The following is a 23,061-nucleotide window of genomic DNA, read 5'->3' on the forward strand; positions in this document are numbered from 1 at the left end:
AAAAATCAAAAGAAGAATATTTATGGCACATGAAAAGTATGTGGAATTCAGATTTCAGTGCCCGTAACAGAAAGTTTTATTGGTACACAGCCACACTTCTTAACTCGCTGACTGCGGCTGCTTTCGCGCCACAAGGGTAGATTGAGTAGTTGTGACAGAGACTCTAACCCACGAATTCTAAAAAATTTACTCTGGCCCCTAAAGAAAAGTCTGCTGACTGCTGTGTCAGAGGATCAGGCCTTCCCTGTAAGCATTTTATAGTTAGGTGACTGCAGTCTGCATAGTTACAGGCCGGTGTGATGTCTGCCAAGACATTCACACCCAGAGACATTGCTGGAAATCAAGTGGAAGACTGTTCAGATTGGCGAGGCCTTCCTTTATACGCCTTTTCAGTTCTTGATTGTATGAGCAAAACCTCTTCTGTGTTTTCTCACCTTCATTCTGAGACTACAGGCACCAGGGCCCTGGACAGGGTTCATTCAGGGCAGTAAAGGGAAGATCTGATGGAAGTGAGCCCAGAGGGAAAGAAGCCCACCTCGACCTCCTCCCTGGTCCTACTCTCCCGCTTCTCCAACCCTTCCTTGTTGCCTGTGAGATCCAGCAAGATCCACCAGGGAACTGAAGATCGATAGGCACATGTCCCTTGTCCTTGTTTCGAGAATTGACAGGTCTGGTGTCATACCTTCTACAGATGAATATGCCAACTCTCAGCAGCCCACATATCCAGGCCTCCCATATAGCAAGTCTGCGTTGGTAGACCTCCATCCACCACTCCCCTGAGAGCCAGTCCCCTGACTCATGTGCTTCTGCCTCGCACTTCGGGCCATGCTGGACCTGGCAGCTCACAGATGGGGCCAGGGCCCATGGTCAGCCACGTCTGCTCCCAGCAGCATGGAGGCATGGGTGACACTGACCAGTGGTGCCTGGACAGGCCCGGCAGAGCCATCTGGGCCTGAGATTAAGATTCAGCTCCTCCCTTTTGCATGAAGGGACCAAGGCCCAACCAGAGAAGGGACTGAGGAAACTGGGGGTACAGCCAGTGGCAGTGCCTGGCTTCCAGCCTCAGGCTGTGGGCCATGTGGATGGGTGCTTTGGAAGAGACTTGATTTTAGGCCCAGGAACCTCGGATCTTACACCTTCCTCTGGGCCCCTCATTCTTCCATTTTCAAAAAAGAAGGGAGTTGAATGACAATTGATAAAGTCAGCTCGCACATTTTCTGCCTGAACACAGATGGTTCCCTTATAAATGGGGACGAGGTAGGGGCAGAAAGCCTCAGGGTTCAGTAAGTCTGTTTTTTTGCCTTCTCTGTAGGGCTGATAAGTCGACCCCACTGATCAACAAAGGCCAGCCAAGAGGACCTGGTAATTGTTTAATTTGGGGCTGGGTTTGTTTCTGCTTGGTTTGTGGGGGCAACATGGGGGGTATCTCTAGCTGGGTGGTCAGCCTGGGTGAGGGCCCAGCTCTACTCCCTTCTGCAACCATCCTGCCCTCCTTGGAGGTCTCTGCTGCTCCTGCTCCTGAGCAGCTGAGTCCTAGGGCTCCTCTTCCCTGTGCCCCTCACTGCCCCCACTTCTGCTCACGTGGGTGGGCTGGGGAGGTCCGGGCTGACATTTAACTTGCTTTGGGACACTTGCCTACCTAGCATCTTCTGTAAAGGCTTCATCCAAGGCAGAAAGAAGGTTCTTTGGCTTTTAGGGGACTTTTCCTTCAACAGGTCAGAACATCTGAGGAAATCTCTCAGACATGACACTGTAGCTTTTATATTCATTGTTTACATTTCTGGTTATGATGGATGGGCATTTGGTAAAGTTGCTTCATTTTGGCCCTAAAGCAGTGGATCTCGCTGGAACAGAATCTCTGGGTCCTCCATCCAACACTGCGGTCCTGCAGCCCCCTGCACCCATGCCCAGGAAGTCACAGGCGGTGAGTGGGCAAGCATCCTTTCCTGCCCTTTTGCCCTGGTGAGAGGACGTAGGTTATTCTCTGAGCACTCAGGAAAAGCAAGTCTTTCCCTCTTCCCCTGGGCAGAGGAAGGCAAAGGGCTTCTTCCTGGTACGTGGTTGCTTGGATCTGGGCAGCCAGTGGGCATGGCCTTCTCATCATGGCCCCAGATGAGCCTGACATGCGAGCGCCAGGCCCAGCTGCTCCATCTCTGCTCGGCTGGGCTCTCTTCCCTTCCCTCTCCCTGGCTCCCGAGCTGCACTAAACTGCCCCACCTTGACATCTGTGCTCTTCCCAAGCCTGGGTGCCACAGACTTCCTGTGACCAGTTGGAAGCAGAGCAGCCCAGTTCTCTCCCCCACGAACTTAGGCCTCCTGCCACACTAACCTCTGTGCCCATCCTCTCCTGATGCAGACCAAGTTGAAGCCCAAGCGGGTCAAAGCGCTCTATAACTGTGTGGCCGACAACCCAGACGAGCTCACCTTCTCCGAGGGGGATGTGATTGTCGTGGATGGTGAAGAGGACCAGGAGTGGTGGGTGAGTTGGGGTTAGGGTTGGGGCTGGGAGGGGCCGGGGGGCTGAAGGACATCCCAGCCCACCTGGCCTGAGAGAGATGCTCCCAGGTGAGGCTCTCTCAGCCCGAGCCATCCTGTCCTCAGGCCACTGCTGCTCTGCCCTTATCTCTTCCTTTATGGACACCCACTTCTGAGTGGGCCCAATTTTTTCCCTAGGGAGGATCCTTCCTCTTCAGGGTGGGCAGGCCACTTGGGCTGCAGTTTCCAGAGTCACCTGAGAGCCTGGAGTGAGACCTTGCATTTTGAGTCCTTGAGTTTCTAGGTCATTACCTCCCTTGCCGGATTAGTGGAGTGAGACTCTGGAAAGGGAGCTTACCTAGAGGGCAGAGACCCCAGGTGTCAGCAGGTCCTGAACCAAGAGCAGGCTGCGCAGGCATCCAGCTGCATGCTGGAGCAAGATGAGCACAGAGCTTCCCCTAGTGACCCCAAGAATTCAGACTGGGCCACTTACAGGCTCGCAGTGTTGGGCAGGTTGCTTGTAGCTTTATAAGCTTTAGTGACATTTTCTATGGAAGGGGAATCACCCACAGCAATCTGTAAAGGTGACATGGTAAGCACCACTGAGGGGTGGCCGTCATAAAATGGGGGTGAAAGAGCTTGACTAAAGCATGTACACAGAGCACTTGTGTCTGTTGCACGGTGGCCACTGATGGCCCAGATCCTAGACTGAGCTCACATATTGAGCAGTTCACCTGATGACTCCAGTAGGATTTATGGAAATTTACTTTGTGAAGTACTGGCAGTTTCGATGCAGGCCTCGGTCTCGGCCCTAGCACAGCTCCCCCCTGTGGTTAAAGTTCTCTGTCTCCAGGGGCTTTGTGAGCTCTCAGAGCCCTGCAGCACTGCTGTTGGCACAGCTGGACTCACCAGCTTTTCTTGTGGCCTCGTCTCCCCTTGAGGGGTTAAAAAGTGTCTGTGGGTCAAGAGTTCCCACCTCCATCAGCCCCACCACAGCCCCCGGGTTTCCATGAGCCCCTGCTGCGTGGCTGCCAGATGAGGAGTGGGTGCCTGGCTGCATAGAGCATGAGGACAGAAGGCAATAGGGCTGGTCTGGCACCCATACTAGCCCACAGCCCGCAAGACAGCCGGGCTCCAGCCTGACCACAGCCGTAGCCGTGTGGAAAGTACCCGTCCATTTCCCCAAATGTGGAAAATACAAAAAGGTATAAAGACGAAAGTAACGTTGCCCGTAATCACAGTCCCCCTCCACCCTCGGTTTTCTTTTAGACTTTTATTTGCCTACGTAACTTACATGGTTGAGATCATTCTTGGGTATAATTTACATAATTTACCCAGAGTGAAAATAAATGGATTTATTGAAGCCTTCCGTAGATGTTTGACTAAAGTTAAATGAATCCAAGTCACACCTTTGCCATTTTCTGTGACTTCGCAGCTCACAGGCTTCTGACTCTCAATTTCTTCATTTTTTTTTTTTTTTAAAAAGGCAAGTAGGGAGTGGTGGGCAAAGGGCTGTCCTGTGTGTCCCACGTCACTGGGCCATCCTTCCAGGCAGGTGTCTGAGACGCATAGAGACACGCACCTCTGCAAACATGAGAAGAGAGGGAAAAGGAACAGGTAGTTCTGATGCTTTACCAAATACTTCTTTGTCAGCAGAGATTCTTCTGGACAAATCTCTTCTTTTTTTCACCAAATGCTATAGTGCCCTTCAAAGTTTCCAACATTTGGAATTTTTATAACAACGTAAACCGTTATCCATTACAGATTGGCCACATTGATGGAGACCCTGGTCGCAAAGGAGCATTCCCTGTATCATTTGTGCACTTTATTGCTGACTGAATTGCTACTGAACAAAAGCATTTAACAGTTACGTTCCTGTTTCATTATTGGTACCAAAACTCTTGCCAGATAGCCAGTGTCATGAATTATACTGTGGGGTAGCCCATTTTTCTCTGATACCACCTTTCTGTTTTAAAAACTCAAAGGAAAATTTTATATGTAAGCAAATTGTTTTTATAATTTGTGGTTTTCATGAAACATTGCTATACTTTTATTAGGAAAAACTGTATTTCCTAAAAGGTGAACTGAAAAGTTATTTTAGCTAATAATCAAGACCTTTCAACTACAGAATTAGCTAAACCTAAAAATGTTTAAGAGTATCGGAAATAAATCCTTCCTGCTTTCCTTGGCTCAGTTCTGGAGTTGGTGACCTTTAGTGCAATTATTATTTTAGGAAGCCAGTAAACTGCTGCTTCAGAAGCCCGTAGCCCAGCCCTGGACTTTCTCAATAAAATGCCATCAACTCACCTTTAAAGACATGTATTCCTTTGAAATCCACCCAATGTCTATTTAAAGCAACTTGGAAATTTACTGATTAGCATTGTACTTTCTAGCCCTAATTTGTGAGATTGCAGCTGCCATTATATTCTGCATGTGTGTCTATAACCTGTTGCTGTGAACAGTCATGCTTATAGCATATGGGAATAGCAGTTAACTCAGTTCCAGGAGGTTACATAAAACTGCATTTCCTGAATTTGGTTAAAAACTAAGGATGATGGATTGCAAAACAGTTCTTTAAACTAGTTTATATGCTTTAGGTGTTTTGGAATTTGCCTTCATGAACTTCGCTAATCACACAGAAAGCAACTATATACAAATGGGATACTGTGATGCAGACCAGATATATTAACACGTTACTTGCTGTTTCCTACCGAGTGTACGTACCACTGCTTCCCCTTCTAGATCATGAGAATGTTTACTCAGTTTAGTGTATTTATATAATATCCCAACAGGAATGGTAGTTATACTGTCTTGAAATTTAATGTCCATTTGTTTGTGTCATGAGCATATCAGCAATCTCTAAGTCCCAGGTAATAAAATACTCCTAAACATCCCAGTTTTACTGTTTAAGGCCATCATATCATTCATATACTTAAGCTGTTTGGGGGTGGGGGGATTAGGTTGTATGTGATACATTAGTTTAATGAACTTGACTGTCATACCTCTATTTAGTAATTGTGAGCATAAGATTCATAGTAGGAATATTGGAAATTTTGGCATTCTTTGAGAATAAATAGGCATATGATGCCCACTTGGATTTTTAACAAAAGTTAAAGGAATAAATTTTATAGGCTTGGAAAATGAGGCAACAATACTGATTGCATTTGCTATGATGGTACATTTGATTGAAGCAGCCTGTCTTTATTATACAAGACTCTTGTAAGTGTAGAGCTCTTGGGGGGCGGGGGAACATTTTACTTTTTGTTTCTATTGTAAAGGAAGACAGAAGACAGAACAAACTGGAATGTTTTATTATGTAGTATAGCGATCACTTTTTGCCTTTCAAAGTTCTGGGTAAAAATGTGTTAGATCTGTAATTAAACTCTTTTTTTAAAAGCACTACATCTATTTTCACTAATTGTTAATTTCTGTTGTTTGAACCCTTCATTTAGTTAATTTTCTTATAGATTTAAGAAAGTAAATGATGTATTTTGCACAGTGCACTTCTTATGTCTATTTTAACAATCCTCCTGCATCTGTATCTTACAGTCAGCCTTTTGACTACCTGGTGCCAGCTATATAAGGAGTAAAGTTGATTCTTACCAATATTTGAACTCCAGTCCCAAACTAATCTATCGAGTTCACTGGTATATAAATATCTAGGAAATATTTTTCCAACCTACAATTTGGTGGTGCTATTGTGCAGTAATTAATAGTACTCTTTCCATAGAAGAAATTATATTAACTTCCCTGCTAATATCCTTTCCTAGTTATTTGCTCTTTGCAAATTAAATAAAAGCAACCAAGAGAAAAGAAAACATTGTAGATATCTATTTATATTTAAAGTTTACGTTTCATGAACTTCAGCTGCAGGATTCTGGCATTTTGCATGCCATTTTTCATCAGATCTGACTTCTAGGATCATGACTCAGAGATACGTACACAGACTAATAGATCCTGTGTGATCTGTTAAGGGGTGGGATAACCAAATGCAGCTTAGAATGCTATTTTGAGATGTATGATATTCAGTTCATCACTTGATTGCTTTGGTCTAGTTGCAGCGCAACTGTATATATTGTACAACCTAAATTGATTCTTATTTTCATTGTCCTTAATGCAGTGATTTATAATTAGAGCATGTTTAGTAAGTTTACTCTTCCTGTTAACTAGTCATTTGACTGGGAAAAAAATAAAATACTTTTAAATGGACATGGTTTTATTTTTAATGTTTTTATTAAAGTATTGTGTATTGATGGTCCTTTTTTTTTTTTTAAGTACACTAGCATACTTGCATGATATTCTTTAAGTACTAGTTACTTTTAGCATAAGCAGTACTCTTTTAAGGTTCTCTTCACTCTGAGATAAACGTAGTTTACTAGCATGTTATTTTGAAAACACGCTCTGGCAAATTTACTTTGTCTTAAGTTGGCAACGTCCCTGTTCCAAACCAGCGTGAACCTGGGTCCGCAGTCCAAACCTCTGCTTGCCCACAGCCCCAAGTGGGAAGCTGCTAGAGAAGAGATTTCAGTAGTCTTCCTCAGACAGGTCCTCAATGTTGTTATTATTCACTGAATGGACTTCTGTGACACTCAGGTGTTAAGCTTATTTGCATTTAGAAATGACTTAGGTTTCCTTTTTATCCCAGAAAATAACTTCATTAATAATTGTCACTGTTTAACACACTTTAATATAAAAACAAATGATCAATATTTTATACATTGCATTTTCTTCAGAAAATCTAGAGCAAGAGATTACTTCATAGTTCCATGCAACACTGCAGACTGAAAACAACTACTTAGAAAACAGCTGAACTTTCAGATGAAGTTGACTTCCACTTGATTGCAGGATTCAAGATTTCTCAGACGTTAATACAGAGTCAAAAGCGGTGGATAAAACTTTGCAAATGGCTTGTGCTTGTTCCTACATTATATGAAAAGATACAGTAAGAGCATTGTTCGTAAATCTCTTCCTGAAGTTAATTTGACCAAACCTGACCCTCTTAGCATCTTTCCTAAACCTTCACATAGCAGTTTTGGAAAACTGACAACACATGCCTGCCAGATCAGCGGAACACATGCCTTGAGCTGCCCTGCACGTGGGGCTCTTTCTGCTCTCCTTCAGAGAAGAACATGCACAATAAACACACGTGCTGCAGCCTGTGAGAAAGCTGATCAGAGTCAGGGAGGATGACAACATACATCTGCTTTATGTTTACCCTAAACCTATAAATCCAGGCACAGCGACTGCTGCTGCTGGGCCTAGCAGAAATAGTTCACAACCTTCACTAAGTATGGACAGCTGGCCAACCTAGCACCTAATATTCAGGTTTCTAGGTTACACCTCTTCACTTGAATAAGAAACTAAGCAAGGTAACTAAAATCTCACCAGGCTGTTGCATTGGTAAACCCACAGGCTGTATTCTTCATTGTTTGCATCTGTGGTCTTCAAAGCCAGTAAGCTTTTTCCTGCCCCAAGGCCATCATCATAGCATACCATCCGGATGATTAAATATAGAGCATGCCTATGTAAAACATCCTGCAGAAATCAGGAAAAGTTCAGAAAGCATGACTATTTTACGTGTTTCTCAGTTCTTACGACATAGTTCCCATGCAGAATGTATTCTGAGACTTAAAACAACATATCTACGGGTCTGACAAAAAGTAGCTATATAGGTTTCTCACCCCAAGGAACATTCTCCAGTATGCCCAGATATGGGGCAGTTTGCCTTCAGGATCACACCTTCCTGCTTAAATCCCAGAAAGAAAGGAGTAAGGTGCTCTAAACTTACTATCCCAGTCTCTATGCCCAGCTCCTAAGCTGATAGCTGCCCTCAATTGATGTGGGGCACTAAGTTGAAAATGCATTAGGAGCTATCAGTGAGGGATTGCATGGGCCCTAACTACACAGGAGATACAAAAGGAAGCCCCCATTCACCTTAAGAAATTGGTCACATTTAAGACCAGCTGCCAGGAATGTTTACAAACCAGCCACTCTGCAAACGGGAGCCGACCTAACTACAAGTGGGCTCTTAACAGCCTGAATTCCCTATTACCTAAAACACATTTTTTCCTTATATTACTTACATACTGATCTGATGTTGATACTTTTATACCATACTTGGAAACTCCCATAATAAATTCTTCCTCCAGAGGAACAAAAGGCAACTTTCCATCTTGCTTTAATGTAAAAATAAATTACATAATATACATTAAAATTATGTTATAGTCTAAAGTTTGATTAGTCACTTTTTGTATCTGGCCATTACAAACCCAAACCCTTTAAAGAATGTAGGTTAAACACTAGCCCAACAAGAGTTTCTCTCTGAAGCGGCAGAAGAAAACTTTTCCTTTTTTTTTTTGATTTATTCTTTCTTTGTTTTCTTCCTCCCCCCGCTGCCCCCCACCACACTATGTATGTGTGTATGTTTACAATCCACAAATCTGAGCAAAATTCAGATCCATCTACTTCATGCATATTATCATATTATCCTATTTCCTCTGCGTTGGTTTTAACCCAGATTACAAACTGAGATCCTCCTCGTAGATCCCAGTGAAATTACAATATGTACACTTGAAAAATAAAGGTCTTTATTTGGGTTTTAAAATACTCAGAGCTTCTGCTAGTGTCAGCACGTGGAAGAATCAGGAAGCATGGTTGGGGGAACCCTTTTTTTCAGTCACTTTATATCCTACCCAGATGGTAAGATATGTCTGGTTATCTCCGTGCCCCTGGGCTTCAGGCTGGCAAATGCTGCTGATGAATGGTTACTTGGCTCTCAAAAACATTAATCAGTATTTTTTGCTATTCACAAACAAGTAAAGCAGCAGATAATACTTGATGGTTTCCCTAACAGATTATCTGGTTTTATCTCCTAAATCAGAATACTGCCTAATTTGTCTTCTCTAAAATAAATACTGTTGGCAATCAGGTCTGTACTGTAAATGTTTTTGTGGAACCATCTGCCTACACTAAAGAAATTGTAAATTAGCTTTGTCCAAATACCTTAGGTCCTCACAATGTTATAGCAACCTCTTGCCAATCTTTTCTCACTAGGCTTAAAGCAATTCCAAGAATCAAAATATAGGATAATAGTAATGCTACTGTCAATAATGGAATTTTAACAAGCAAAAATTCTATGGTGATATGAGAAATTTAGCAGTCCTTGTAAGAATTAAAATAATCCTAGTGGATTTCTGAGGGGAAACACTAGTAGTCTTTCAGTACGGTACTTTAGTTAGTTGTTTATTCTTTGTTGGAAAATAACTATAATTCCATACTAAATGCTGGAATACTAATTATATGAGTCCAGACTACCAGGAGTTCTCTGTTAATGGCAATTAGATTCACTGGTTTCCCTCAGACAGAAGTGACTTCCTTTACTTTTATGAAACATTATATTTAATATTCCCATTCCCCATGATTTAAGAGATTGCACATTCTTAAGATTAGTATTCTCTGGACAGAGTAAAGGATCTTTCCATTGCAGTAATGTGTTAACGAACACATAGATATACAGTTTGTTTTCTAGAAACTCCAGAAGTAATCTACTAACTCTGTTAACTGTGTAAGTCTTTTGGTTCATCTGCTTCCACCACAGGCAGAGGTAGAGACCTTATACTATTTTATGCATTAACCTTACACCTTTGACTTAATTTTCATTCTGAATTTTCCTTCCTGATGATTTCTTTATTTTTTATCTATTTATATCTGGATATATTTTTGAAACTTACCTCACCTCAATTCTTGTTGGAAACAGGGTATGAATAAATAGATACATTGGGTCAACACCACTATGAATTAGATTATTCAAAGAGATGAAATTATTTCAATGGAGATTTAGTAAGGTTTTGCCAGATTGTTCTAAAAGAAAAACCTATATGTGGTTTAACCAGTCACCACAATCAGCTCCTCGTTTAAACAAGATCAGACAGCCCTCTAAAAAGTAAAAAAGTACTATGTTTGAAGGAAATGTCTATGTTCTATGCAACCCAATCTCCAAGGCACCTTGCACTATCCACAACCACAGAGCACAGTAAATATTTGTAACAGTGATGAAATTGTGGCTTCTGCTAAGACAGTGGGGACAGTGCCATCCAGTGGACCTGGAAGAGCACACATCTTTCTCCAAAGCCATAACTTGACTCTCTAGACTGTTATAACCAGAGGCTTTAAACTGAAATTTTTTTTTTTTACCTGGGCAACATCTATGTAATTTATGAGGTCAAGTGGCCCTTCAAGACTTTTTCCCTCAGCGAGTTTCAGTTTCTCAATGGCACCAACATATTTTATTCGAAATTCTGCACAGGTATCTGAATTATTGTTGCTTTGTCCTAAAGGTGAAAGAAAAATTATAATAGTAAGACTTCAAAAGAAGGTCTGCATTACAGGGTATCCTCAGTCCCATCCCAAATAAAAAACAGGCTGTGTCATTAGAATTACAAATTTTTAAAATACAGAATTTTTTGATGTAATGGGGAAGAACTTAAAATTTCACTAAACTTTTTCCTCAGTGACTCACAATATACTAAACTTATAAAGGTCTCAGTAATAGGAATAAGTTAAGATTAATAATCTTCATTTCAAAACAAATAGGAAAAACAAGCCAACTAGATAATGACTGAGTACCTTTATAACGCATAATGATATTTAATTATTTTTTGGCTTTTGGATTTTGTGCTATAAAATTAAGCCAATGTAAAAATCACCACAAACTATTTATGATTCTACCATATTAAGGAGAGTACACTTTTAGGTTATGTTTATGGAATAAAAAGATGCCCACATCTTTAATATTTTAAAGGCATTGGGAAATAAAGGATTTTGTTACAATATTCTCTTTTATAGATTGACTAGTCTATGATCCTGAAGGGAAAAGTAGGATTTTAGACAAGAGAATGAATGTATTTCTAATTAGTCACTAGCTGTTTATGGAGCTTGGGTTAGAAGCCACATTTTGATTTCTAAGGCGCTACTAACTTTGTGAGGCTGCATAAATGTTTGCAAAGGTCTGTGACAGACACTGCCCTTAAGTACCTGTGTTTCTGGTGGTCACGAGCTAGTGTGTCTTGGGGCACCCCCGGATAAATGGCTCCTTAACCCTTTAATCATCAAGACTTTTGTCTTACTCCCCATAAACAACATAAGCCCAATATAACTAACCCTTTGCCACCCCATTTCTTACAAAGCTATTTTGAAACTCCTAATTTTTGCACATGATGTTCTCGAACACTTCTGCTCTAGGACCCATTAAGAGCAGTTTGCTGACAGGCCAGAGCCAACCTCCAAGGCACTGGTTTCCACCAACCACACCACACCCTCAACCCACATCCCACCAAATCTCGGTCCATTTTCTTTGTTTTTTTAACTTGACCGTATCTTTTTAGTCTTGATCCATTTCTAAACTCTTGTCAAAGTGGCAGGAGAGGAAGAGAACCGCAAACACAAGAATGCATTGCGCTATGCTGGCAAGACTGAATGAACGTAAGCGAAAGCCGTGGACGATAAATGACCCAGCCCTTTTATGTACCCGAGCTTTTGGTGGAATCTGTGTCAAGGCTGGCCACTGTGCTGGATCGTGAAAGACCCCCAAGGCTGGAATCTACAGACTGAAAAATAAAAACAAACAATAAACCTACATATAATAAGAGGTTTACTACCAAACACATTCAAATTACTTTTTATTATAGTTGAGATGACATATACAAAATCAGGTATTCAGGCAGACTGGCTGTAACAGATTTTTCTAAACACAAATTCTATAGCAAAACTCGAAAAAACATTCCCAACTGCTCTTCCATTATTAACCCAATATGAGATACATGTGCTGTCCACATTCTCAGTCTAGATCTAAGCTGTTACCTCTCCCTCCTTATAAGATGCCCTATACTGATATCCCTTGTGAAGATCTACGCTTTACTTTCACCTTATTTCCACTGAACCCCGAATGAACCCTGTGCAGAAAGCCAGGCAGGGAGTATTATCCCTGTTTAACAAATGAGAGAGACCAGAGATGTTAAGTGACTTATCCAAGGTCATACCTAATAAATACCTGAAATCCCAAATCTGGGTTTCCTCAGTCCTACTCCAGTGCTCGGGCAGTTATAGTGACTAGCACCTGGCCCACAGCAGTAATACAGGGGCTGCCTGACCAGAGCACAACTATCAATGTGAATTGCAATGGGAAACCAACAAAACTGTTAAGCAAAGTACAAAGAATCACATATGTAAGGGCAGTTTGTTCTACATAGTTATACTCAATGTGCTTAATTTCTTTAGAAGTAACATCCCGTGAGAACATTTGTTTCAAAATATGAGTCATTTTTTTTGCAACTCACATCAAAATTAAATTTTAGAAGTACACTCAAATTTTTTTAAAAGTTTAAAAAGTAGGGGCTTAGGGCCTGCCCGTGGCTCACTCGGGATAGTGCAGTGCTGATAACACCAAGGCCACAGGTTCGGATCCTATATAGGGATGGCCGGTTCGCTCACTGGCTGAGTGTGGTGCTGACGACACCAAGCCAAGGGTTAAGATCCCCTTACCGGTCATTTTTTTGAAAAAAATAATAATAAAAATAAAAAGTAGGGGCTTGCCAGTTAGCTCAGTTGGTTAGAGCATGGTGCTAATAATACCAAGATCCAGGGTTCCACCCCTATACCGGCTGGCTGTCCAAAAATAAAGTGAACCAAAGTGAAAGCAAAAATACATCAAGTCTTAAATATGTTCTTCCCTTTTTCAATAACTGGACTTCTTGGAACACAATCTAAAATGAAAACATGGCTATGTGCAGAGCTGAAAACTGGAAACAGCCTAAACGTTGGATGGGTGGGAGGCGGGGAAGTTGCACTGTTATGAAATCAGATGGCTTCTGGGACGAGCACAGCTCCTGAAGTGAGGACAGAGTCCAACAGGAAAACAGCAGTCCCTAGTGCCTGCTGACCAAGAGAACAGGAAGGGAGAAGCTGATCTATTTTGCCTATGTTCAGAATATTACAACAACAAAAGCTGACATCATCCTAAAACAAATCTAACAGTTGCTTAGAACAACTCCCCATCATTTCAGGACAAAATCCACACCCCGAGGCATGGTGTAAAGGCCCCTTCTGTGCTGGCCAGTCTCACTGCATCCTGGGTGCCCGCACTGAATCACCAGCCACATCCCAGAAACAACATCTCATGCCAATAGCAAAGTCCTCAGGAATTAGAAAATCTGGGCTCCAGGCCTGGCTGTGAAGCAGCAGGCCATGGAGTCTCCCTTCTGCTTTCTGATCTAGAAAATCTGCTTTCTGATCTAGAAAACAAGAGGTTGGGCCAGATCACTGTTCCCCTCTGGGGTCCTCATGCTGAAGGCTGTGAAGGGAGCAGTAGGGAGGTTCTTGACTAGCTCCCGGAGTCCAAAAACTTTAGAGGAAATGGTTAATTTTCCCATCCTCAGACTGCACAGGATTCCTAAAATGTCAAGCTTCTGTGCTGCTGGCTACAAGTCTATCAACTCAGTTGTGGCAACGCTGCTTATTTTGCCCTGACTGGAAATTCTGAATGTCACATGTCTCCGTCACACCACAGTGTGGTTGTTATGACTTAATGGTGTGGTCCTCACAGAGTGGGGGAGACAGGGCAGGCACCCAGGACGCAGGTCTTAGGAGGCGTCTCTCGGGGTCATTTCGTGACCCTCACGTGTTGTGCTGGATGTACCTGTCTGGCCTCACCCAAGCCCTGGCACTGAGTAAACACACAGCTTTTAGATCAGAGAGTTCACTAGGGTGGGAAACAATGAAAAGGCTCTTTAGTAATGAAATGTGGGAACCTCTGGGCTACATAATATCTAAAGTCCATTCAAATTAAAATACTCCTCTAGGATTCTGATCCTGACATACCATCCAACTCAATTACTAGACTCAGTCCCTATCTTCTTACCCATAACTAGGATGTCTAACCTTCTTAATTTATGCATATTCTACCCACATGTTTTATGTCCCATTCACTGCCTACTTTTTTTTTTTTTTTAAGACTTCTGTGATGGTTAATTTTATATGACAGCTTAGCTGGGCTGCAGTGCTCCTCAGACATCTGGTCAAACACCTGTCTAGATATCTCTGGGAAGGTGCTGAGACTGACAGTCTCAGATGAGATCGACATTTGCATCAGTAGACTTGGAGTGAAGCAGATGACCCTCCACTGTGTGGGGCTGGCCTCATCCAATCAGGTGAAGGCCTTAAGGGAAGAAGACCCAGGTCCCCTGAGGAAGAAAAAGTGCCGCCTCCAGAGGCCCTTCTCCCCTGAGCTGCACATCACCTCCTGGGGATCTCCAGCCTGCTGACCTGCCCTGCAGATCTCAGACTCAGCCCACAATCACGTGAGCCAACTCTTTAAAATAAATTCCTTAAATCAAAATCAGTTTCTGTCTGAAACACACACATCCTACTGGTTTTATTTCTCTGGAGAACCACAACTAATACAACTTCCTCCACGACTCCAGCGCTACAGTTTCCCCATTCTCCGAATTATTCGAGTAATATTTGCCATTATCCCACGCAACTTCCCATTTTCTTGGTTCTTTACTGTGTCTGGACTATTTCCTGTTTATTGCATTGATCACGTCTCAAACGGCATCTGAAGCACCTGGAAGAATCTATTTCCTCTACGTCACTCAGCACCTAGTACAGTTCTAAGCGCTGTAGACAAGCATTAACTAGTATTCACTAGTTAACTAGTATTCACTAGTTAACTAGTATCCAAACAGCCAGGTCCTGGGGTGGCACCTACTACCCACGGTGTTTCTCTACTTACCAGGCAGGTCAGAGAAGACATATATGGGAAAGTGCTTTCCACATTATAAAGCACCTGAACCAACTGTTGTTATTTTCAGGTGTTAAGCTTTGAGTCCTCTCTTTTTCTCATACTCCACAACTGATCTATCAACAGGTCCTGGGAGAGCTCATCTCAAAACATCCCCAGCCCCTGACATTTTCTCACTGCTCCGTCCCCCTCTACCCAGTCCCAGCTACCACCATCTCTTGGGCTATTACGACATCCCCCCAGCTGGTCTCTGGTTCTGTCCTTTTCCTGCTTATGGTGGCCAAAATGATCCCAATTACACTTACATAAGATTATGTCACTCTCCTGCCCCAAACACCCCGATGCTTGCTTTCTCACACAGGGTAAAAGCCCAGGCCCACCACCACCCGCCCGGGTCATGCTGCCTCCCTGCTGTCCTGTCTTTGGCCTTTGCTGTTGCTCCTTGCCCTGACCAGTTCCATCTAGAGATGACTGTGGCTCCTTGTGCTCTAGATGCCTGCTCAAATGCTGTCCAGAAAACAAAACCTTTCCTGACCAGACTGGTTAACACTGCAGCTCCCAACCTCCCACCAGTCCCATTCCCTAGTTTCCTCCCCTGTGTTAGTTTTCACCATCTGACCATCCACCTTTTACTTATTATCTTCTCCCCCAACTAGAATGTAAGCTCTGTGAGGCAAGGGACGTCCCCTCCCTCACTGCTCCATCCCCTGCTCCCAGCACAGCGCTGGGCACACAGGGGCATCATAAATATCTGTCAGATGAGTGAGTTTCCACATGTCATCATCCAGGAGGTGGGAAAGAATGCTATTCCTCTAAACACCAACACAATTGGTGGCAAAAATCTAAAATTCTCAGAAAAAAGATAATTCAGGTATATCATCTTATAATCTTATATCAAAAAATTCTCAGTGAGAAACCATCCTCTTCTTTGAATAGGAGACAAAAGTTGCCAGTTAAATAGATTTCCAAAGGTTCGTTTTGCATAAATTAAATCCACACATACCTTCAATCAATGTTCAAAAACTATGGTCTACCAATCTCACTGTTAAGTAAATATAGTTATGCACACCACAACCCCTAGAATTCAAGAGATCTAGCCTCATAGCACCTACAATTTCTATCTAAAAAAAATTTAAATCAGGAGTCCCAGTCAAGAAGGCAGAATAGATGGACCCCAGCATCACTCTCTCCCACAAATCACCCAATTTACAACTATAAAAATGCAACAACAACCAGGCTGGGGTGGCTGGAGCTCAGGGGAAGAGGAGGAGAGACCTACAGAGTTCATGAAAGTGGGAGAAACCACAATGAGAGAAAGAAAAAACTGCTTAGAGCATTTTGGGCTGCAACCACTTTAAGGCTGGAGCTGCTGAGCACATGGAGCAGGAGCCAGCAGAAGCCACAGCTGTGCCCTTCAGATGGAGTTGCTTGGAGGCAGCAGGGGAGAAGAGGGCCTTGGTGGCCCCCAGGACAGCAAGACCACTAATAGGTTTCCTGTGGACACATGCAGGAGCAAGGAGACAAAACAGCCGAAAAGGGGGAGTCATTCAGAGGCCAGTAAGTCAACGCAAGGGACCAGTGCAGGGCCCATCCAATGGGAAGTGTTTGGAGCACGGGCGGTGGGGGAGACAGGCCCACCAGAAGAACACTGGGACACAGCAAGGATAGCCGATTAGCCCCCCAAGCAGCACAGGACCACTCAGAGGAGACTGGTCGGGAATGCAGAATTGCATGGGGTGCAGTTTGATGAAAAGATTCAGGCCCAGATCACAGTTCTACACAACCCAGGTGCACCCGGTCTCTGGAGAGCCGGAAGTACATAAAAGGTCAACCATTAAACCCTGAGCTGCACAAAAAGCCTTCCCTAGGAAAACAGCAGCAAAGCAGCAGTTTAGCTGAGCCACATAGCTCAAGTGCTGGTTCCTGCAGGAAGTTCCCCCCATTTTAGAAGTAAGCAAAGGACAAAAAATTAGTTCTGGCCAAGGCACACCACCAGTGCCTCAGGGCTGCCAGGGGACCTAAGGCATGAAGCTATGGACCAGAACCCCACCACCACCACCACAACCATGCACACAGCCAGTGCCTCAGGGCCCTGCCTAAGGGCCCAGGGCATGGATCTGGGCACCAGACCCCCCCACCAGCATCCAGGCACACTGCTAGCACCTCGGCGCCCCACCCAGGGGCCTGGGGCATCGAGCTGGGGACCTGACCCCCTGCCCATAACCAGGCACACCACCAGTACCTTGGGGCCCCACACGGGGGCCTGGGGCATAGAGCCAGACACCAGACCCCCCCCTCAACCAGGCACACCATCAGCACCAAGGAGCATGCCAAAAACATCACCTCCATGTGAGTGGCCCACCACAACCAATACAGTAACCACAGCTGCTGCAAAAGTGGCTAGACATCACAACTACCATGCAGATGGTCCACCAGCCACTGGAGTGCATTGACACAAGGAGAGTCACCAGCAGAGACCAAAGAAAAGAACAGGATGTCTCTCTCCACAAAGCCCATTCCAGAGTGACAGAAGATGCATCTGCTCTATGATAATACTGGGGGACCTGAACACACCTCTCAGCACTGGACAGATCACCTAGGCAACAAACCAGCAGAGTAACCACTACTCTTTCAGATGAAGAGAAGAAATTTAGGATTATCAGTGGTGGGAAGGGGAGGGAGAGGGAGATAGGGAGAGATTGGACAAGGGGCATAAAGAATAAGTATAATTTATAACAATATACATACTAGTAATATTGATTTGATCAACATATGTCAACATTGAATCCCCAAAATTTTTATAATCAATTATGATTCAATTAAAAAAAAGTTTAAAAAAAAAAAAATTAAATCAGTGTTTGTTTCAATGACACACACTGTGTCCCATCTAGTATAATGGACTTAAGAATTTCAGAAAATCTACTAAAACAGAATAAAATTAAACCAAGCAGAATGTATCTCTAGTGCAAAAATGAATGTTAAAACACACCTAATTTGAATATCAGGAAATCAGGTTAGTATCCTCCATGCAATATCAGTGAGAAGAAACAAAATTCTCACTGCTTTATGATTCCATTCCAAATTCTATTTCTCCTACCTTGCTCTTAGTACTGATTTCACTACTTTGGGAACTGCTACTACTGTGCCGTTTTTTGCCTTTCCGAAACATTTTTCACCATAACTTGATCCAGAGAAGATCCCCTGGAAGAACAAACGTTGGTTACAGTTACATCAATAAAAGCAATTTTAAATCACTTTATGCATAATAGGAATAAAAATCATCAATTCTTTCCAGTTCCATGGGTGTACAGATGCTCCTCGACTTACCATGGAGTTATGTGAAATGTGTACGTAGTACCCCTAACCTACCAAATATCATAGCTTAGCCTACCTTAAACATGATCAGAACACTTACATTAGCCTACAGTTGGACAAAATCATCTAACACGAAGCCTATTTTATAATAAAGTGTTAGATATCTCATGTAATTTATTGACTACTGATCTGAAACTGAAAAACAAAGGTTTCACATTTTTGTACAGTCAGAAAATCTTAAGTTGAATCATAAGTCAGGGACTGTCTGTATTCCTTTTACTTAAAACATATTTTCCCTTGGATACTATTTTTTTTTCTTTTATTTCTTTTTCTATTAAATTCCAAAAAACAAACCCAACAAATCACAAATCAAAAAGGCAGAATCCTTCTTGTCCTATAAAGAGGTGTGAAAAGCATTTTTCACATAAATAACAGACAGACATCATCTAGTTCTCAAATATTAAGTGCTTTACTTCAATCAATTCAAGATTTTAGCAAAATACGAGACACAGTTTACTGGCCGAGACACTGAGTTACTGTCGCAGGTTCACATTCTGTACTTGGCAGGGTTAAAAACAGAAGACACTCACACCTCTCAAAAATGTGAGTTTTTCTTGAAGTCCTGAAATATCTTGAAGTAAAAGCTGATATAAAAACATTACTAGGTGCTAGATCCTCACCTCCCTGCTACAGTAGAGCCAGCTAAGGAGATGACCTGAAGTTTCCCAGAGTCTGTGTTACATATATCCTTTTTTAAAGGGCCGACCCCGTGGCTCACTCGGGAGAGTGCGGCGCTGGGAGTGCAGCAGCACTCCTGCCGCGGGTTCGGATCCTAGGTTCGGATCCTATATGGGGATGGCCGGTTCGCACACTGGCTGAGCGCGGTCACAAAAAAGGATAAAAAAAAAAAAATTAACAATGCCTTGGAGACATAAGATTCATCCTTGCCCAGTTCACAGGAACACACCTGTTATACTTGGAAATTAACTAACCTGCATGTGGCACAGCTCACAAAACTTCCAAATATACTGTCTCTTTACATCCTCACAGCAATCGTGTGACATATTCATTTGTTCCACGGATGTTTTTTAAAGTCCTGCTCTGCATCACATGCTGTGCTCTGGGCTCTGAGCTCCTACCCTCAAGGGTTATAATCTGCACTAGGCTGAGGCAACTGTGACCCACCTTCCAAGAGGATTTATGAATAAGAGACTCTTAACAGATTTTTACCAAAAATTGAATTCTACAGCGGAAACAAGGTAATGTGCTTACTACAGAATTGAACACTATTGTATCGTCTTCACAGGTCCCACAGAGAGCAGTCTGCACTGAGAGCTTCCTTTCATGCACACATGGTCAATTCTTTTCAGAAAAACAATGTACCTGGTAAAGGAAAAAGAATGAGTAAATCATGGGGTAGTCAATGAATGCCTCTGCTGCAATTCAAAGTTTATCTCATTAAAAATAAATAAATTAAATAAATAAATAAATAAATAATATATATATATATAATTTTTAAAAAAGTTTCTCTCATTGAATTAGGAGACCTCACTCCCAGTCCACTTAGAAGGGGATGACCTCAGCCACTTACCTGCATCTGACTCCTGAGCCCAAGCTTTTTAATCAGCCTCATCATCCAACTGCTTTCTATATTTTTGCTTTATTTGTGGGGTAGCAACAAAATCTGACTCACTCATTCCCAAGTACTCTAGGTGCTGCGGCTACATTAGTGAACAAAACAAAGCCCCTGACCTAGGGGAGCTTATTTTTAGAGGGAGTAGACAGACCGACAAGAAAAACAAATATAAAACATACTATCAGGAAACAATACTTGCTATGAGGAAAACTAAAGCAAGTCAAGGTGGGTGATCGAAGGAAGGGGTGATTATTTTAGAGAGAAAAAAACGCTCTGCAGAAGCAAGGGCAGCCATAAATAGCTGTGGAGGAAAGCACTGTAGGTCGGGCGGAAGGCGAGCGTGAAGTCCCCAGGGACCACGCTGATGCAAGGACAGTGACAGGCCAATCAGGCCAGAGCAGGAGCAGGGGGCAGTAGTGGATGAGGAGAAAAATCCACAGAAGATCTGGCAGGCCAGGATAGCAGTTGGGGTTTTATTTGGGGTTTAACAAAAAGATTCTAGGGGCTTTTAAAAAGCAGTCAAGTGACATGTCAGATTTCTGTTTCAAAAAAATTACTCTGGCTGTCAAGTAGCAAATAACTCCATAGGATAAGAGTAAAAATGTCTTCCCCAGAGGAAGACTGGTTAGAAGGCTACTGTGGATACGTTGCAGCAAATGATAGCCATCACAGGATACCTTTCAGTAAGAGAGAGATGGCGGGAGAGGTTTATTCCACCGTCTGCATAAAGCTCCATTAACCTAGCAGCACAAAGTATCCTCTAACTGGTCTCTGATGGAGTAAATGTTGGTATAGAACATATTTAACCACATTATGTTTAAGTATATATAAATACATATTTATACCTATAACAATTTTAAATATCATTTAAAGATACAATCTGATTCTACTATTCGTGGAATCCTGAAGCATTTCCTCAAATTCCTAGAACACTAGAACAACTTGGAAATCACTACCCTGCGCTATAATGCCTTTCCAACTCCTTGAGACTTTCCCTTCTTCATCAATCCAGGAGCTTAGGAGGGGAAAGCATTTATTAAAGTCTTTGGTATCTGCTGCTATTTTGATGCATGTTCTTAAGCAAATCGTTCTTGCCTCTGAGTACTCATGCATAAGAATGAGGCCAGTGTTACTGACGGTCACTTGGATGTTCCACAGGCTCATTGAATGCAAAACGGCCTAAAGCAGAACCCATCATCTTCCCCTCCAGATCTGCTCCCCTCCTCTCAGTCTCAGGAAATCATATAATTGCCGGTAGAAACCAGGAAATCATCACTTCCTCTCTGTCCTTCAGCCGCCACATCCAATCAAACACCAGGATCCACTGACTGCCCCACCTGGAGAATTCTCTGACCCAGTTCTCTAACAGGGCCCCACATCATCTCTAGACTATTAGTATATAAAATTATATTTTTAGTATCTGATGAAAGCAATAGATCCTCAACCTACAAAAATGCACGCATACACAAAGTTTGGCATACGGTTTAAGGAAGAATTCACAAACCTGCAGAAGATATTTCATGGGTAAGGGACGTTGTCCTACCGGTGTCCCTCCAGACTTCAGCCAGAATAATTTAAATGATTTCTTTTAAACATAAATCTCATGTCACTAGCCTGTTTAAAATCCTTCACTAGTTCCTCAAAGTGAGAGACTGAAATCAAAGCTCTCAGCAGGACACGCGAGGCCCTCCACGGTGCACTTAACCTCTCAGGAATGCAAAGCCGGGTCTCTGCAAGCTCTGCGCTGCCTTTTTCCCCATGCTTTGCGCCTCATTCCCTCTGCCCGGCATACCCTTCACCTCATAGACACCTGGCTACCTCTTACCTTTCCAGACTCATCTCAGGCCTCTTCTCTTCTAGAAAGCCTTCCTTGGACCTCCAGGTTGGGCCTAGGCACCCAGAGCTTGAGAGTACTCCCGGATCCCAGCATCACAATGTGTTATTGTCCACTTATACCTATCCCACCCTCCAAACTACAGGCTGTCAAAGGCGGGCCCGGCTGATTATCTCTGCACACCCAGCGCACAGCACAGCCTGGCAGAGGACATGCTTAACGAATCTGAGGACTTTCCGGGGAGGTGACACCCAGATCACAGTTCCCAGTACTGAACACCGTGCCATGCACAGTGCTAGGAGCTAGACACCTCCCACCCTCACTACCGAGCAGCGAGGTTGCAATATGACCGCCCCTCTCAAATGAGGTCGCCAAAGTGCCAAGAGACTCAGTGACGTGCCGAGGTCACTGGGCTAAGAACGGATGGGGCCACGCTTTGGACCTAGACAGAGCTGGCTCCAAAGCTCTTTCCAGACACCAGCCTGCTTCGCACATACCTGTCACCGTGATGGGGTCCCCGCCACGTGCTGGGCACGGGGGATGCGACAGTCAACAAGATAGACACAAGCCCCAGCCAGTGCAGGGCGCGGGGGCTGAGGCGAAGCAGGAGCGAAGCCTGCACCAAACGCAAGGGCGCCTCGCGCTCGCCTCCCTCCCGGGGCTGGACTCCGCGGATCCAAGCCCGACCCCCCGGCGTCACAGGAAGACGGTCCCCCGGGAGCCGGGCACCGCGGCTCCCCCACGGCCCCACCCAGCCGTCCCGGCCGCCGACCTCCCGCCCGCACCGCCCTCGGGGCCGCGTTCCTGCCACGCGCCCTCAGCTGACCCGGGGTGGGGCGAAGGCCGGGCGCTCACCTCGCGGCCGCGAGCCCCATCCCTGGGGCCGCCTGCGCCTCCGCCCGCGTCGCAGCGCCCCAGCCGCCCGCGCAGCGACTCCGCTCTTGATCCAGCTCCAGCTTTTCCAGCCCTCCTCCTCCTCTTCACGTCCGCCAGGCCCCGCCTCCG

The 23,061-nt window shown here is 43.9% G+C and overlaps 2 protein-coding genes across 7 annotated transcripts in view; one reads left to right on the top strand and one right to left on the bottom strand.

Annotated features, from left to right (window-relative positions):
- ASAP2 (ArfGAP with SH3 domain, ankyrin repeat and PH domain 2) overlaps nucleotides 1–6,629 on the top strand; it is a 172,026-nt gene extending 165,397 nt beyond the window's left edge. For all 3 annotated transcript variants that reach the window (XM_063078131.1, XM_063078133.1, XM_063078132.1), the window contains 4 exons: nucleotides 1,313–1,362; nucleotides 1,833–1,924; nucleotides 2,357–2,479; nucleotides 4,240–6,629. In XM_063078131.1, coding sequence (XP_062934201.1) covers nucleotides 1,313–1,362; nucleotides 1,833–1,924; nucleotides 2,357–2,479; nucleotides 4,240–4,314 — 340 coding nt within the window. In that variant the 3' untranslated portion in view covers nucleotides 4,315–6,629. The remainder of the gene's footprint in view (nucleotides 1–1,312; nucleotides 1,363–1,832; nucleotides 1,925–2,356; nucleotides 2,480–4,239) is intronic.
- A 110-nt stretch (nucleotides 6,630–6,739) lies between these two features.
- ITGB1BP1 (integrin subunit beta 1 binding protein 1) lies at nucleotides 6,740–23,048 on the bottom strand. 4 transcript variants are annotated; one of them, XM_063078625.1, is made up of 8 exons: nucleotides 22,912–23,048; nucleotides 19,859–19,969; nucleotides 18,369–18,472; nucleotides 12,002–12,080; nucleotides 10,669–10,805; nucleotides 8,559–8,651; nucleotides 7,861–8,010; nucleotides 6,744–7,395 (listed from the first exon to the last, which is right to left on the bottom strand). In XM_063078625.1, exons 3-8 carry the CDS (start codon nucleotides 18,438–18,440, stop codon nucleotides 7,324–7,326), a joined length of 603 nt encoding a protein of 200 aa, XP_062934695.1. In that variant the 5' UTR covers nucleotides 18,441–18,472; nucleotides 19,859–19,969; nucleotides 22,912–23,048; the 3' UTR covers nucleotides 6,744–7,323. The 4 variants fall into 4 exon arrangements, with proteins under 4 accessions (XP_062934698.1, XP_062934697.1, XP_062934695.1 ...); XM_063078626.1 differs by lacking the exon at nucleotides 22,912–23,048 and adding an exon at nucleotides 22,554–22,793; XM_063078628.1 differs by lacking the exon at nucleotides 8,559–8,651 and having other exon boundaries at nucleotides 6,740–7,395.
- Nucleotides 23,049–23,061: the final 13 nt, after the last annotated feature.

The sequence above is a fragment of the Cynocephalus volans genome, chromosome 14 (genome assembly GCF_027409185.1).
Source record: "Cynocephalus volans isolate mCynVol1 chromosome 14, mCynVol1.pri, whole genome shotgun sequence".
In the NCBI taxonomy this organism is placed as follows: domain Eukaryota; kingdom Metazoa; phylum Chordata; class Mammalia; order Dermoptera; family Cynocephalidae; genus Cynocephalus; species Cynocephalus volans.